The sequence below is a fragment of the Tetrao urogallus genome (assembly GCF_951394365.1).
Source record: "Tetrao urogallus genome assembly, chromosome: 7".
NCBI classification, from domain to species: domain Eukaryota; kingdom Metazoa; phylum Chordata; class Aves; order Galliformes; family Phasianidae; genus Tetrao; species Tetrao urogallus.
Window position 1 is genome coordinate 46,889,896 of NC_136820.1, and position 14,855 is coordinate 46,904,750.

At 47.6% G+C, this 14,855-nt stretch overlaps 1 protein-coding gene across 1 annotated transcript in view; it reads left to right on the top strand.

The window, feature by feature from the left end:
• LOC306948513 (mitogen-activated protein kinase kinase kinase 3-like) overlaps nt 1-14,855 on the top strand; it is a gene marked incomplete at both ends in the record, with an annotated part of 67,049 nt that overhangs the window by 46,871 nt on the left and 5,323 nt on the right. The window contains 6 exons of the mRNA XM_079538152.1: nt 173-284; nt 6,368-6,501; nt 9,453-9,526; nt 11,485-11,552; nt 13,359-13,451; nt 14,399-14,593. Of these exons, the coding sequence (XP_079394278.1) occupies nt 173-284; nt 6,368-6,501; nt 9,453-9,526; nt 11,485-11,552; nt 13,359-13,451; nt 14,399-14,593 (676 nt within the window). The remainder of the gene's footprint in view (nt 1-172; nt 285-6,367; nt 6,502-9,452; nt 9,527-11,484; nt 11,553-13,358; nt 13,452-14,398; nt 14,594-14,855) is intronic.

Sequence of the window (14,855 nt, forward strand, 5' to 3'; positions counted from 1 at the left end):
GTAATTTGTTTGTGAACGATTTTTGGATCATTCCAAGTTAAATGCATGTCTGCTTTTTAATGGTTCTTGGAAAGTGTGGTCATGGGGATCCCAGTGCAGGATTTCACACGGTGTGTCCACGAGGGGCCTGACTTCTGGCAAGGTCTGATGGTTCCTTTTGTGTGATTCACAGCTCCTCCAGCCAAACAACAGCAAGCAGCATGAAATGAGAATCTCCAGATCCATGGGAGATATCATGGGATCCCTGTACAAGGACTCTGAGAGGACACGAAAGTATTCTACAGGTAAGTGAAACGCAGTGCTCTGTGGGGTGTATGTGCTGTTACAGGTGGAGCCACCATCCCCTTTCCTGTCACAGTCATGGACATATTATGGTCTGGTGTCCATCCTGATGTCACCCACCAGTATCTTAGTGCAGTCACAACTTGGCTTGAGGAGGAAACCATGAACTGCACAGGTTGTAGTGATTAGAATCGTGTCACGCATGAAAGCTGAGAGGATCTAAGGTGTAATGTGAGGGGAAAACCTCTCATTTAATGGTAAAAACCTACAGTGAATTGATCTTCCTCAAAGTGAAGAGTGAGGGTCTATAGAAAGACAAGGCTATTCCAAACCTTGGCGTCCTTATTCCCTTAACCATCTGCCATACATTTTCTCTGTATCCCTCTCCTTTTACTGCTTAGCACAATAATGTAGCACACTGGGCTTGGGTTTGCTATGTCCTGAGGACCAAACGTGTATCTCAGTGCCCGTGGTCTGTTCTGGGTGGTGAAGTCTGTGGTAGCTGCTTTTATGGTTTCTCAGGAGGGCGTGCAGTGTTTTGCACTGGCAGCATTTCAAATGAAGGGAAACATCCCTTTCCATTTGAGGCACTGGGAGCAGGTACTTGTTTGGAAAACCGTATAGGATCTTACAGAGAACAATACTTCATGCAGCATTGGTAAAAGCAGCCTTTTGGGGTATTGTTCTCCACATTACAACCTACTGAAGCCAGATGTGGCTGCTACCTGACCCAGAGTTCTCTTTGGTCCTGTTGTTGGGATGTGCCAAGGATGTCTCTTTCTGTTGTACTATTTTCTACCCTTCATGGCTCTTGAGAGTTTGCCCAGAATCTTCTGAATGAAATGCAGGCACAATTATATAGCAAAGCAGAGACACTGCAGAAACTGCTTGGGCAAAACATCTCTGGTGCTCTTTCTGTTTTGGCCCTTGTTTGGCTGTTAATGTTGAGCTGTCACTGATGTGTGAACCAGGCGTAATGGGCAGAATTGATTCTGCTTATTGCTGTGCTAGTGAGAAGATTGATTCTTAGGATCATAGAATCATTGAATCTATAGCCTGGGCTCACTGGTTTATACAGCAGGCTTTGGTCTTTTCCTACTGTTTACTTCTTACTGTATGTCTTGCTGTCAGTTTGAGCAGGGTTTGCACCGAGCCCTCTGCATGGTAGGAGCACACCAGACCTCTCTGGAGCTATGCAGGCTCTATGAGGCTACTGCAGCCCATTGTAGGAGCTGTTTGCAGTCCTGCAGATTCCATTTTTGACCACTTGAATCAGAGATGGGTTATCCAGTAGTTGGGCAGAAACTTCAATGAGCTGAAAGGGGGGAGGGTGGCTGTCCAGGTGGAGTGTAAAGCTGAAGATCTGGCTTTAGACAGGCAGAGATGAGCCTACGTTGTGAGCATGGACAGGGGATTTCACTGAGCTTAGTGGGTAGTGAAAAGGCATCCTAAAAGACTGAGGCTCCTGTAGGATTAACTTCTCTTGCAGTTGCAAGCTATGTCCTTGTGTTTGCTTCTGCTGTCATCAGCGCAGCTGCTATCAAGAGAAGATCTTAACTCATCTCAGCTTCTCTCTTAAGACGGCGTTTAAAAAGAGATTTAAAGTGATGTTGTAGAAAAAGGTGGTTCAGGGTCACGTTCTCCTGTTTCTGAGATGGCTCATGGTTTTCTGCTGACTCTGCCATGATAGCAGCAGTGAAAACTCATAAAACTGCATGTCGTTGGCACAAGCACATGAGAAGGGGGTAGATGTTCTGTGGAAGATATTTGGCTATTTTTGCTTCAGCTGGACAGAAAATATCTTCGTTCCCTGTCCCTAAAAAACCTTATGCAAAGTCAATATTATTTTTTTCATAAACATTTTCAGTGAAACGCCCCCAATGCACACAGTTTTTTTTTATTGGAAGAGGAAAATGTTCCAGTCTCATGGTGACCAGCATCTGAAAATGTTCAGCTGAGTGCCAGAAAACTTGGTTTAAAATCTACTGGGGTTCTGAATTTTTGGATATCTGAGGGCAGCTTTCACAACATTATCCACCAATTATTCATGAGCTCCATTCTGGAATCAACACTTGATTGGAAACATTTGCCAAAGGCTTGATTCTTTATTCCCATGCTGGCAAACCACGACCTCTGGGAAGAGATGGTGTAGAGCAAGGCATCCTTTTTCTCTTCGTTTTGGGGCATTTGACGGCAGGGAACATGGAATCATAGAATGGCTTGGGTCATGCTCAGCAAGGAATGCAGTGCAGAAAACAGCACAAGGGTATTGTAGGGGAAGTAGGCTTTGGTGGTGTACGGGCTGGATGGGTGACTGAAAAACATGAGCATGGTGGCAGTACCTGTGCCATTAAACTCATGGGGCCAGGGCATGAGCACTGGCTGGCAACTGATGTCCTTGACCAGCCCTGAACTGCCCTCCCAGCTGTGCCCAGGTACCAGCTGGGTTAGCATGGGTGGAAATCATGGTGGTTGAACCTCCTCCCTGTTTTGAGAGGAAGAGGAGACTGTGCCTGTGGGCAGCATGTCAGTTACCTGACGTGAGTTAGAAAAACGTTCCCTATAATTTGTTACATGTACCCTAAAGTTTGCCTTAAGCTGAGATGTAGGAATTCATCCTCAAAGGGTCAGCATGGAGAGGAGGAAGACTTGGAAGCATCCCACTAAAAAGAAGTGGAGGGAGATTTGATCGATGTGCTCACACCTCCCCATGTCAGCCACAGCTTGTTGGTGAGGAATTTCCTGCAGGTTTCTATCTGCTTATTGTGCCACTGTGTCCTGAGCCCCATGTTCCCACCACGGCTTGGAAGAACAACACATCTTGGTGTCACGTCCTTCATTTGGCTCTGTGGCAACATCATTCAGGGCTGGGCTCTCTGTGACTGCAGCTGTGAGCACAGGCAGCTGTCAACAAGCCCTGCCCGGCCCTTGCTTTTATGGGGCTTCTCTTCTCCATCAGGACTACTGCTTGATGCTGGTCAGTGATGGATGAAGTTTTGGGAAGGATCTGCCAGGGCAGGGAAGGGGTGAGGCCAGGGAACAAGGTGGCTGAAGGAAGCCAAGCCTGGCACAGGGGAGCTGCTTGTACGTGCAGCACCAAGAACTCTGCACATACAGCATGAAAGGCACTTCTTAAATAAAAATAACAGAAAGGAACATGAAAAAAAAAACAGTAGATGCCAGCAGTGACTGTAAGGCTCCATGCTGGCCTGGTTCACCCTGCCTGGGACATGCTGTGCTCTAACCTCAAATACAGGGCTTTACATTAGTGTGTGAAACATGGAGCAGGAATCCCACTGCAAAGCACCTTGCTACAAAGGGTAACTGAGGTCAGATGCTCAGCTGCTGCCAATCTGCAGAGTTTCTCTGAGTTCAGGAATTCTGAATAGAGCTGCTAAGATCTGGCCAGCATCTGGCTTACAAGTAATGCCTCAGAGCTTACCCCTTCCCTGCTGGCTCTGGAGCTGCCATGTAATCCTATGGGCTCCAGGAGGACAGTCTAGGAGGTCTTTTCTCTCTGCCTGATGCCGCTGATGTTTTGTGAGCATCAGTTCAAGGCAAAGACCATTTGTGATGTGTTGGGCTCATCTGAGCTTGGCTGACCATTCCTTTCTCTGTCTCTAGGTGGATAAAGCAGCAATATCTAATGCATCCAGTATGTATCATGTTGAATTACTATGAATTAAGCCTGCACATTAAAGATCAGAGTTGTCTTCTCTCCCCAGCCACTGCTTTCTGTTTCTGACCCCACTGGCACTGCTGAGAATGCCTGAGGTGTCATTAGTGGGGTCAGACAGGGCTGCCATGTGCTTTGAAAGGGGAAATCAGCTCTTGGCTCTGAAGCTGTGCTCCCATTCCTCTTGGGCAGGTAGGCATGCACAGAGATGTGCACCAGCAGCACCACCAGTGCTCAGCAACCAGTGCTCCTGGAGGTGTGAAACAGCAGAAAATACTTCGAGCAGCTTTTCTTCCTGAACTGCTTGGCTGAAAGGGATCTGCTTCAATCCAGCAGTTCCCAGGCATGCAAATGCCTGAGCATTTTGCCTAACTTCCTTGCCTGCTGAGAAGTGGTTACTGTCCTACCCCCTCTGCAGTTTTAGCAGGAAATGTGACACTGGAAGGTCAAACATAACTGACCTGATGACTGGGAGCAGTTACTCCAGGCAAAAGCTTAATGTGAGATCATGCCAAGTCTTTACACTTGTGGTAAATGTCACTCAGCTCTCCGGGTCCAAAGTCACACAGAGTGTGTTCAGCTCCTTGTTGACCCTGACTCGAAGACCTGGGCTGTGGGTGGGTTGTGGCAGGGAGGGATGCACGAGCAGACCCAACCTTGGGAGCAGCAGGAGTAGAGTTGCTCAGCAGAGCTAAGGCACAGCAGTAACACCATGTCAGACCAGTGAGAGGCTTTTTGGAGCAAGAGCCCCCCGATGTCTTTATGCAGCACAGATGAGATGATAACACAGTGATTTCTCTAGTGTACCCAAACTCTTAATGGTTAAGCATTTGTTTATTTATCTTCAAGGGGAGGATGCCATGCTTCCCAACTGGTTTTGTTTTTTTGGGCTGGTGGAAAGCCAGCTCATTATGTGCATTGCAGCGCTCAGGAGATTCTCCCTCCTTGATCTTGGCCTTACTTCAGTTGGACTTTGATTCGCTGTGCTCTTATCCTGCAGGAAATCTGCAAAGGAGAAAATAGGAAGGAGAAAAAAAGCATCTCAAAGGCCTTTATTTTTAAAACTTGAGCGAGGAGCCTGGAGGGAGATGTACTGTAGGACAGATATCTCTGTGTTTGGTGTAAATCCAGCAAGCCTGATTGAATGGTCTTTTATATTGGAGTGATGCTGTTGATGTTAGCAGCTCCTGATGCGCATTGGCTTAAGTGAGAGGTCTGTGGTGTTGATCACGGTGATGGATTTATGCCAGAGATCAATCTGGCACAGTAACTGTGCTGCAGAAGAGCAGCAGCAGAGGTGGAAGTGTTGCATTGACTTGTCATTACAGAATAGACCCCTTTCCCATACCTTTCCCTTGCAGTATGGAGCTCAGCATGGACACCTCATTACCAAATGGTAGTGATGAACCAAAAAGTTTGCAGGAGTGCTGCAGAGGGGGGTAAGAACTGTGGGGCAGGACACGTGCTTTTTAGAAGCCTGTTGAAAAACTAGTTTTTGTGTGAAAGGTCCTATTGCACAATGCAGACCCAGTTAAAGCTCCAGCACAGAGCAGTGCAGATCTCCATCAGCAATTCCTCACACTGAAGTGATTGCAGATTGAGAGGGGACTGCAGAAAGACAAGCAAAGCCAAGCCTGTGCATCTGGGTTAAGCAAGGGCAGCGCTTCCTATGTCCTGCAAAGGCTGAAGGAATCGGTTTGGGTGGATTTGGAGCCTCCAGGGATGCAGGCAGGGGAGGTAACCCATGTGGCAGGAGGGCCAACCCCATGAGTCTTTCCTCTCCCTTTGGCTCTTTGAGTGCTGTTTTTCCTTATTCTTAGGGAGAGAAGATGGATATTTGGTTGTAAATTGTTTTCCATCTATATGAAACGTTTGAGTGACGTTACACAGAGTTCACTCAAGATGAGCAGCCAGGCTTGTTTCCCACTTTGCTGAACGAGACAGCATTTCCAGGGAGGAAATGTCATGAGGTCAAAGATGAGAGGTGGGATTGGGGTTTGGCTTGACTGCACAACAACAGAGCTCTAGGAGCTTTTTTACTTTCTGGTATTGACAAAGTATCCAGACACAGGGCACAGCTCTTAGGAGCCAGGGTAGGCTGAAAGCTGAAGTCTGCTGGGTGTTGTGTGGCTTTGCAGAAAGCAACTGTCCCGGATACAAAAGCTTTGTAGGTGCTCATGAACAGTATTGGCTCTCTAGTTCTTCCATTCTCTTCCAAAAAGTTCAAACTCAGCAGCACCTCTGGAAGATCATAGAATAACACAGTTGTTTGAGTTCAAAGAGACCTTCAGCTCCCCTGCTGTGAACGGGGACATCTACAGCTCAGTCAGGTCTGTGACCACGGTCTCTGGCAGGACTTCAATGCAGTGAGTCCTTGTCTTGTTGATCAATGACTTCCCCATCTCCTAGGCTCTCTGCACACTGGCCGGAGCTCTCCACCCCCAGGGAGTGTTCCTGAGGAGCAGCAGCAGATCGCTCGCCAGGGCTCCTACACCAGCATCAACAGCGAGGGCGAGTTCATCCCCGAGACCATGGATCAAAATGTAAGTGGGGCTCATGGGTTAAATGCATGTGGGTTGAAGTGGGCATGCTGCATTCTGCACCGCGAGCGTCGTTCTTGCTTCTAAATTGCCTGTGGCCCTCAGGACAGATTTTTCCTCTGGGCTTAACATGCTCCAGAAACGTGATTTCTAGGAACCCTGCAAGCTAGCTGTGGCGATGACTGCAGCACGCTCTGACTCTCCAGGTAGCACACATGCACACCAGCTGCCAGGCCCTCATGGCCACGGCCTTCCCGGATCCTGGGATGACAAGGGAGTGTGCCAAGCAAATGATTGCCCGCGATTGCAACAGCCTGGGGATGTCAGCAGCTCTCACTGCTTCCCATGTGCTGTTTCTGCCTGAGCTCTGGCTACAGTCCTTGGCTCTGTCTGAAGTGTCTCTGTGTACTTTTTTTGTCTCTCTCCTCCCCCCGTTTGTTGTTTTTTTTTTTTCTTTTCCCTTATTAAGCAGTTTGTACGTCTCAATCCCTCGGTAATAAAAGAGTTGCTAGATTTAATGCAGAGTGATGAGCAGAACCACTGTCTCAAATCAGTTCCCTCCATAAAGGGGTGAACTTAGAGTGGTCACTGACCAGGAAGAGCATGTACCTCCCTCTCCGTTTGCATCTCTGCTCAAGCTGTAGCTCCAAAGAACTTAGGATGAGTGGCATCCTGCACTCTGTGGGCTATCTGGTTGCAAGGTTCAGTTTTGCAGTGCTCTTGGAAAGTGAGCATCAACTCGCAAGAGGGATCTGGAGGGACTTGAGGAAGGCACTGAGCAGGGTTGCTCACTTCAGTGGGCTGCTGTGACATCTCTCAAGTTCTTCCCTGGGGGAATGTGTGCCTCCTGCATTCAAGGAGCACTCGCTGGCTCTGTTCTTGAGTGTGGGTGGTGCCAGTGTTTCCATGGCAAAGCTGTGTTTTCGACAGTTTATTCTACAGCCATTAATAAAATGAGAAGTCACTCCGGGTGAGCCTTGGCAGCGTCGGAGTGCAGATGTATCTCGTGCTGCTTGCAGCCAAAAGCTGGCTTTCTATTGCTTCCACATGACTTCCAAACACATTTAGGAGGATTAAGACAAAGTGTGCATGTGCAGGAGGAGGGCCTGCTTGAACCCCCTGGGGTGTAAGTCAGCACAGTTGTGTTGATTGTTAATGGTGCTCCATCAGCTCTGCTCCTGATGAAGGTTCCCAGATGCTCCCCCAGCATCGCGCCATGGGTGGCCCACTGTCTTTTCCGAGAGGTGGATGGATGTGTGCACTGACAAATTAAAGGCAGGAAAAAGAACTTGTTTCTTTCCTTCATTTCTCTCCTCATTGAACAGCCGTAGTTTTTCCTGTGGATTGCCCTCAGAATGTTCTCGGAGTGCAGCTTTGAAACATACCTGCTGTAAAACCACTTGCAAGGAGATGCTTCCTGCCTTTTGGGGGCGCCTCTCTGCAGGTGATGTAACTGAGGTCTACATAGAATCATAGAGTCATTAAGGTTGGAAAAGACCTCAAAGATCACCTAATCCAACCATTGACACACCACACCGTGCCCACTGACCACGTCCCTCAGTGCCACATCTCCACAGTTCTGGAACACCTTCAGGGACAGTGACTCCACTACCTCCAAAGGCAGCCTGTGCTCAGATTTCTAGTTCTGTTGCCAGGCTTTTAAAGAATGCTGAGTCTGCGTCATCACTCAGCATCTCTGCTGGGAGAGAGCTGGCGTGGTTGGCAGAGATGGGATGGGGGCTAAGCAGGGACCTTGCTCCTCTTTGGCTGCTGTGCTTCGAAGTATGAGGCTTTGGAGTAAGATCTTGGGAAGCAGAGGAAAATCAGACTTTCCAATTGGGACTGCCAAAACAATAAGAGCTGTTATGACAACCGCTCAAGGAGGTGTAGCACAGAAACAGCACATGGAAATGGAGAGGCTGTCCTGTACATGGGGAAGGAGGAGTGGCTGGATTCGGGAGCCAGGAAGGGATAACTCCACGTGGTGCTCAGCCATCCTCTGCTCTGCTTTCCCGGCAGCAAGCTGGACCCTAGGCTGGCTCTGCGTGGAAGTGCTCGTAGCCCTTAGGTTTACCACTCAACACAAAACCTCTATTGTTATTAGCCAGCTATAAATAATCCCGTCCAGTACAATGTCTCATCCAGGAAGCAACACAAATGTAGCTTTTGACTCACTGAGCTAGTGAGAGCCAAGCCGGTTCCTCCAGCCAACAGCCCTAATGATGCTTTGCTTATCACTGGAGGTGGAGGCTGGTGTCGTGTGCCAGAGGGAGGCAGGAGTCCATGGCCACAGTCTTGGCTGTGCGCAAAACATCCACTTGGCCTTGGGCACACTGTTTGTGTCCTGATTTCATTTTTTTCCTTATGAATACTTTGAGCACTTTGGCTCTCATTGATTTCTCAACATGCTTAGAACATCAGGGTGCCTATTAGCTCTACCTCAGCTTCCCTGCTAGCAAGTAGAACAAGGAGCAATGGTTTCAAACTAGAGGAGGGGAGATTTAGCCTGATAAAAGGAAAAGGTTTTTATTATAAGGGCGGTGAGGCACTGGCACAGGTTGCCCAGAGACGTGGTGGTGCCCCATCCCTGGAGACACTCAAGGTCAGGCTGGATGGGGCTCTGAACACCTGATGGAGCTACAGGCATCCCTGTTCATTGCAGGGGACTTGGAGGGTCTTTGGGGCCTTTCAGGGTCCCTTCCAACTCAAGCGATTCTATCATTCTGTCAAATGCAATTGATGATAATAATAATCCAAGGGAAACATCTTCATAGATGAACTTCTTGTGCAAAGAAAGCTTGTTAGTCTGCATGTCTTGTCTTATGGGACCAGGATCAGATGGTGAAAATCAGCTGGCTTCAGTGGAGAAACAGCGGATGTTTATTAGTAGTGGAACTTGAAGAGTTGTATTCTCATCTGTTACTTTACTGGTTTTCCCTTTCCTTTCTCATCAGATGCTTGAAGCTTTCATCAGCCCCGATGGGTCGATGTCTGGGAGCTGCCAGTCTCTGGACAGGTCTGTGGACAGGTGAGTTGCATACCACCATGCTCACGGGTGCTTCATTATGATTTAAACTGCAGTAATCTTAGCTGGACAGAGTAGCTGGGGATTTGCAGACAGCCTGCCTCTTTGTGCCTCAGCCAGACCCCTCTTTCACCCCTCTGTCTTTCTGCAGTCACTGGGTCAACACTGCCTTATCCTCTCTCTGCCCGTCTCTGGGCATGCTGTCTGCTCTCCATTGACTGCTCATACATTTGGCAGCCCCTGGGTGCTGCCAGCAGCCACAGATATGTCAGTCAAGGCGCTGAGGACACCAGACGAGCAGTGGCTAAGTTTAGCTTCTCTGCAGGAAGCAACTGGGACACATTGTACTGAGACAGGCGGCAGTTCAATACTTAGCGTGGCTGGTCCAAGCTCACACGTGCACAGCGACTCTACATTTGCGGCTGTGCATGGCAGGCTGTATATAAGACACAGTGTCCTTTTGGGAAGCAATACATTTATTTTTTTTAATCCATATCAAAGGTTTTCTTTTTTTTTTATTGTATTTTCCTCCTTTTTTTTTTTTTCCATTGCTTTTGCCATGCAGCACCAAGGCTGTGTTCCAGCAGGTCTGCGTTGTGTTGATTTGATTGTGTGGCGTGCTTTGGGTTTATGACTGTGCACTTTGGATGTGTCTCAGCATTAAGGTCCATTTCCTTTTTGTGGCTTTTAATATTTTCCTCTGATGTATTTGCTCATTGTTACAGATGCATCAAATCTGATTTCTTTGTGTTCTCAGTCTCTATGCCCCAGCTTTGCTTTTTGCATAGACTTTGCTGCAGAACAACAGAAGCACAGCTTGGTTGTAATGCCTTTTTTGTGAACTGAGAGAAGAGCATTAGGCATGTTGGCAAGAGAGTCATGTGTGCATAGCTGTGTTCAGTCATTGGGTCTGGAGAGCTGGAAAGGGCATGAGGAGGGCTGTATTCTTCAAAGGTAGGAAAAGGAGTAAGCGTGAATATTTAGCACACGTTGCCTTGTTTGGAATCAGGAGGTAAGCTTGATGATCCTTTTGGGTTCCTTCCAGCTCAGGATGTGCTGTGATTCTGGAAAAAGCATAGCTGAGTCCTTGCTGCTAACTGTGTGAGATGGCATTAGCCTCCAGAGGGCAGAGCTAGTCACCAGGCATGGAGACCAGTCTGATGCTAAGAGAGAACACAGTTAATGCCTCCTTCTTGCAGCAAAGCTGCTGCAATCAGATTTGGCACGGATAGATTTCAGTTTCTATTACTATGTCCATTTATTAAGAGGAAAGAAGGCAGAGTGGAAAAGCTGCCTGTCCAGGTCAATTCCCTGACCCTCACAGAATCTGGAATGAAGTCAAGATGATCATATCATAGAGTCATAGAATGGCTTGGGTTGGAAGGGACCTCAAAGATAATCATTCCAACCACGGGCAGGGTTGCCAACCACTAAATCAAGCAGTAGATCAGGTTGCCCAGTGCCTTCTCCATTCCATCCTTATGCAGTGTTTTCCCAATATCATTTGCTTAACATATTTGAAGAACTTACCTGGGATCAATGAGCCTGCTCCCTCCCTCCTGGTGCGCTCAGAGAATGTGTGTGCACAGTGGTAGTGCAGACTTGCTTGCATGAGGAATTTGGGTATGATGATGGTACAGAAAAGAGGAGACATGCATGAATCAAACACTGTGGAAAACCACTCATCCACAGCAAATAAGCAGTGTTCACACAAATGAGTGTGTTCACAGCGAGGCAAGAGGAATGTGCAGCTTTCCTTCTGTGCCATCTGGTGTGTAGGTGTTAGAAAAAGCCTTCAGTCTTGTGGAGACTGAGGGTGAGAACTCAGTTTGGTGGGCAGGGCTGACCAGTCATCAGTGCACCTTACTGTGTAGTCTGGGCTTTCTGCATATAATCACTCCTTAACTAATTTCACAGCCTTTCTGATACAATAGAACATATGTATTTTTTTCCCCATGCAGCCCTCCCTTTACACAAACCCCTGTTCCTGGAAGGAAGAGTCATCCCAAAGACGGTCTTGATTGCATGGGTAAGTGTGGTTGGAGGTTTGGGTTTGTTGGAAGCCAGTAGTTAAGAAAGAGAGATGCTACTGCACAAAAAGTAACTAAAAACAATCAAGCAAATCATCTCTGCTGCTTAGGTTACACTTCAGAAATGACCCAGCAGTGGTCACACGAATGTTTTGTCAAAGACCCAGAAGACCCAGAGCATCAGACACAGACAGGGTTCTCCTTGCCATCGTTAACTCTTGTTGGCTCTGCAGTAGTGGTAGCACTGAAGGACCTTCAGGTCTCGTTCATAATCAATTTACAGCAACAGCTGTTTAAACTGTGTACTCAAGCCCCTGAAATCAGTAGATGTAAGGAAATAAAGCTGTTGCAAGACCAAAGATGAGCTCTGTGTTGGAGGAAGGTGCTGGGTGGGTCTTGCTCTTGGTTTTGGAGACAGCTGTGAGGTGCTGAGGAGCTGGAAATAGCCATGTGGCATCACGTTTTGTTTCTGAAATCAGGATACTTACTTAATACACAGCAAACCAGGGCCCAGACCCTCTTGGGAGTCATAGCTCTTCCACTTGGATTCATAAGAGGCAGAATCTGTAACACTACATTGGGTAACTTGCAAGGATCATGGATTACTGCTTAATCCCCAGCAAACATCCACCTGGTTAAGTCATGGAAACTGTGACATTGTCATGGCTTTCACCATTTCAAATGAACAAATGGCAGCCAGCCTCAGCACGGTCACACACTGCTGGCCAGGGGCAGCATTTTGAGGCTGAGCTGTAGAGATGAAGCAGTCTGTCTGCATCGCCAAAGTTTAATACACCCCAGTGGTGTGGGAGGCACTGTGCTTTGAGATGTCACTCGGCGTTGTTGCTCACATGTGGCTCGCTGAGAACCTCTTGACCCGTCCTTGCTGCTCTTCTTGCTGACCATATTTCAGCCATTATGTGCTGCTGTCATGGGGAAATAATGCTGCAGGAGGCCGAGGCCAGGCCTGCTCTCCCAGGAGCGGCTGCTGGCCCCAGGCTAAGACAAACAAACCATCAGCACGGGTTGTGTCATTCCAGTCGGATGGAGGAAAAACAGGAGGTGAAAGATGGGGGAAATGACAGATATTTTCATCTCAAGTTATTCAGTGCTACCAGCAGTGGCTTCCCGTGATGCTTTTATTTAATTAAAATTAAAAAATACATTCTTATCTTGTGTGTCTATCCACCTCTTATGGTCTCGTGTCTAATCTGTACGGCCATGCTGTTTTACTTTCTATATGTACTGAAGGCCCAGTAAGGAAGAAAGCTTGGAGGGTACAAATTGATCTCCATCTTTGAGTCACATCTGGGAAGAAATACCAGGCAGAGATACCTGCCCGAATGCTAGATACCTGCATTTCTCTATAAGCAGCTGATACAGAGCAGAGATTTTGGTGTTGGGTCTGACCCTGTCTGGAAGTTCTGTTTCCATGCTCATTTTTATGTTTTCCATGTGCAAAATAAGACGTTTAACACTCTGTCTTGGAAACCAGACATGTTTTGTGTTAATCCCCTGCCTTGTATTTGAACAGTGTGGGCCAGAGTCCATAAAGTCAGTGGTTAACCTCGGTTCCTTTATGGGGACCAGGAGTGGGGTGTCTGGCCCTTATTTTCCACTCACACTATGTGACTGTGGTCAGATCTCAGCGAGCCATGGGGAACTCCTGGCTCTGCAAATAGACGTTTTGTTACCTTGTGTATCCCCACAGTTCAGCATGAAGATCCAAACACTTTCCTTTAAGAAACACTCCGGGCATTTGGTGTGAGCTGATCTAAGAAACATCTGTTCTTTCCTCCTGCCAGATTTTGACATCCCAATCTGTGAGAGGTTTGGGAAGGGGGGGACCTTCCCGAGGCAATACCACCTCTCCCAAAGTCGCAAGGACTACAGCGATGGTAAGAAAATGATGGAGGGCTGGAGAGAGAGGTGCTCAGACCAGGATCTCAGTAGGGATGGGAAGTGCAGGATGCTTGTACCAGTGCCTGGGGGTGGAGAGATTTAGGAGGGAGAAGAAGGAGAACAGAGTAATTTAGGATTTGTTTGTGTATTCTAAAAGGTGAAGAGCTTGTGGTATGTTCTTAGGAAGCACTGAGTGTCTACAGTGTCAGTGCTCAGCATCTCTTGTGCTTATGCCTGGTGTTTTAACTTAGCCACATAGGTGAACAGCTTTTCTTGTTGCTGGCGATACCACCCTTTCTGTTCCCCTAAATTGATTGCTTTTGAGGATGCTGCTTTGTTACTTTTGATAGGGTTTCTCCTGGCAAATGCAGGGTAGCAGTGTCTGCTCGTGGCTGTTTGAAGCTGATGAGCTCTGAGCTTTGGGATCCACTCCATCACCTCTCTGCTGCCCCTCCTTTCATTGTGTGAGACTGCAAGTGGTGGGAAACAAAACTGAATACAGATCAAATTCCCATGGAAAAAAAAAAACAAAACACCAAAATCCATTAAAAACCATTAAAGCTATCCTTGTGCAAGCAGTCATCACAAGATCCACTTGTGTGGCCATTTGTCTTGTGGTCTTAGGGGATGCCTGGGATAATTTGAAGCGTAAATCTCTGCCCAATCAGAGTTTAATTGTGATGAAGAACTAACAAAACCTTACGTATTTAAACTGTTGCAAACCTCTCTGGAAACATTCTGTGTTATATGCAATCCTGGCTGCTGATAACAGCTCTTAAATTGAATTAGAAGTGTTCACAGGGCTTCGCTTCAGTTTCATTAAACTGGTCTTGTTTAGTTTGAAGAGGTGCATCATATGAGCAGCAATGTGAGGAGATGGCAGTAGACAGATCCATGCTGGTGTGAAGATTTTTGCCATAACTCTCCCTCTTTTCTCCTGCAGGCCGGAGGACTTTCCCCAGGAGTTACTTCCCGCAGGAAAACCTTTTCCAGCTTGTCCCTTCCAGCCGGACCAAGAGCTTTACTGGGGACAGCAAGCTCAGCACTTTGCAGTACGATGAGTACAGGCCTAAATGGTGGAACAATTGTGAAAAGGGTCTGCAGGTCTTTAGCACCTCCCCTACCAAAGCTCGGAACTGTAAGTGAACCAAAGCTTCTACTGTCTCAGTACATTTCAGTCTCAACACAAATTGAGACCTACTGAGTTACCAGGCATCAGCTGAGCTAACCCTGTTGAGGTTAACCAGGCTGGATGTGGCTCTGGGCAGCCTGGTGTGCTGGCTGGCAGCCCTGCACATAGCAGGGGGTTGAAACCAGATGAGCATTGTGGTCCTTTTCAACCCAGGCCATTCCATGATTCTGTGATTCTATGAATGCACTCTTACGCCATCCTCAGCAAG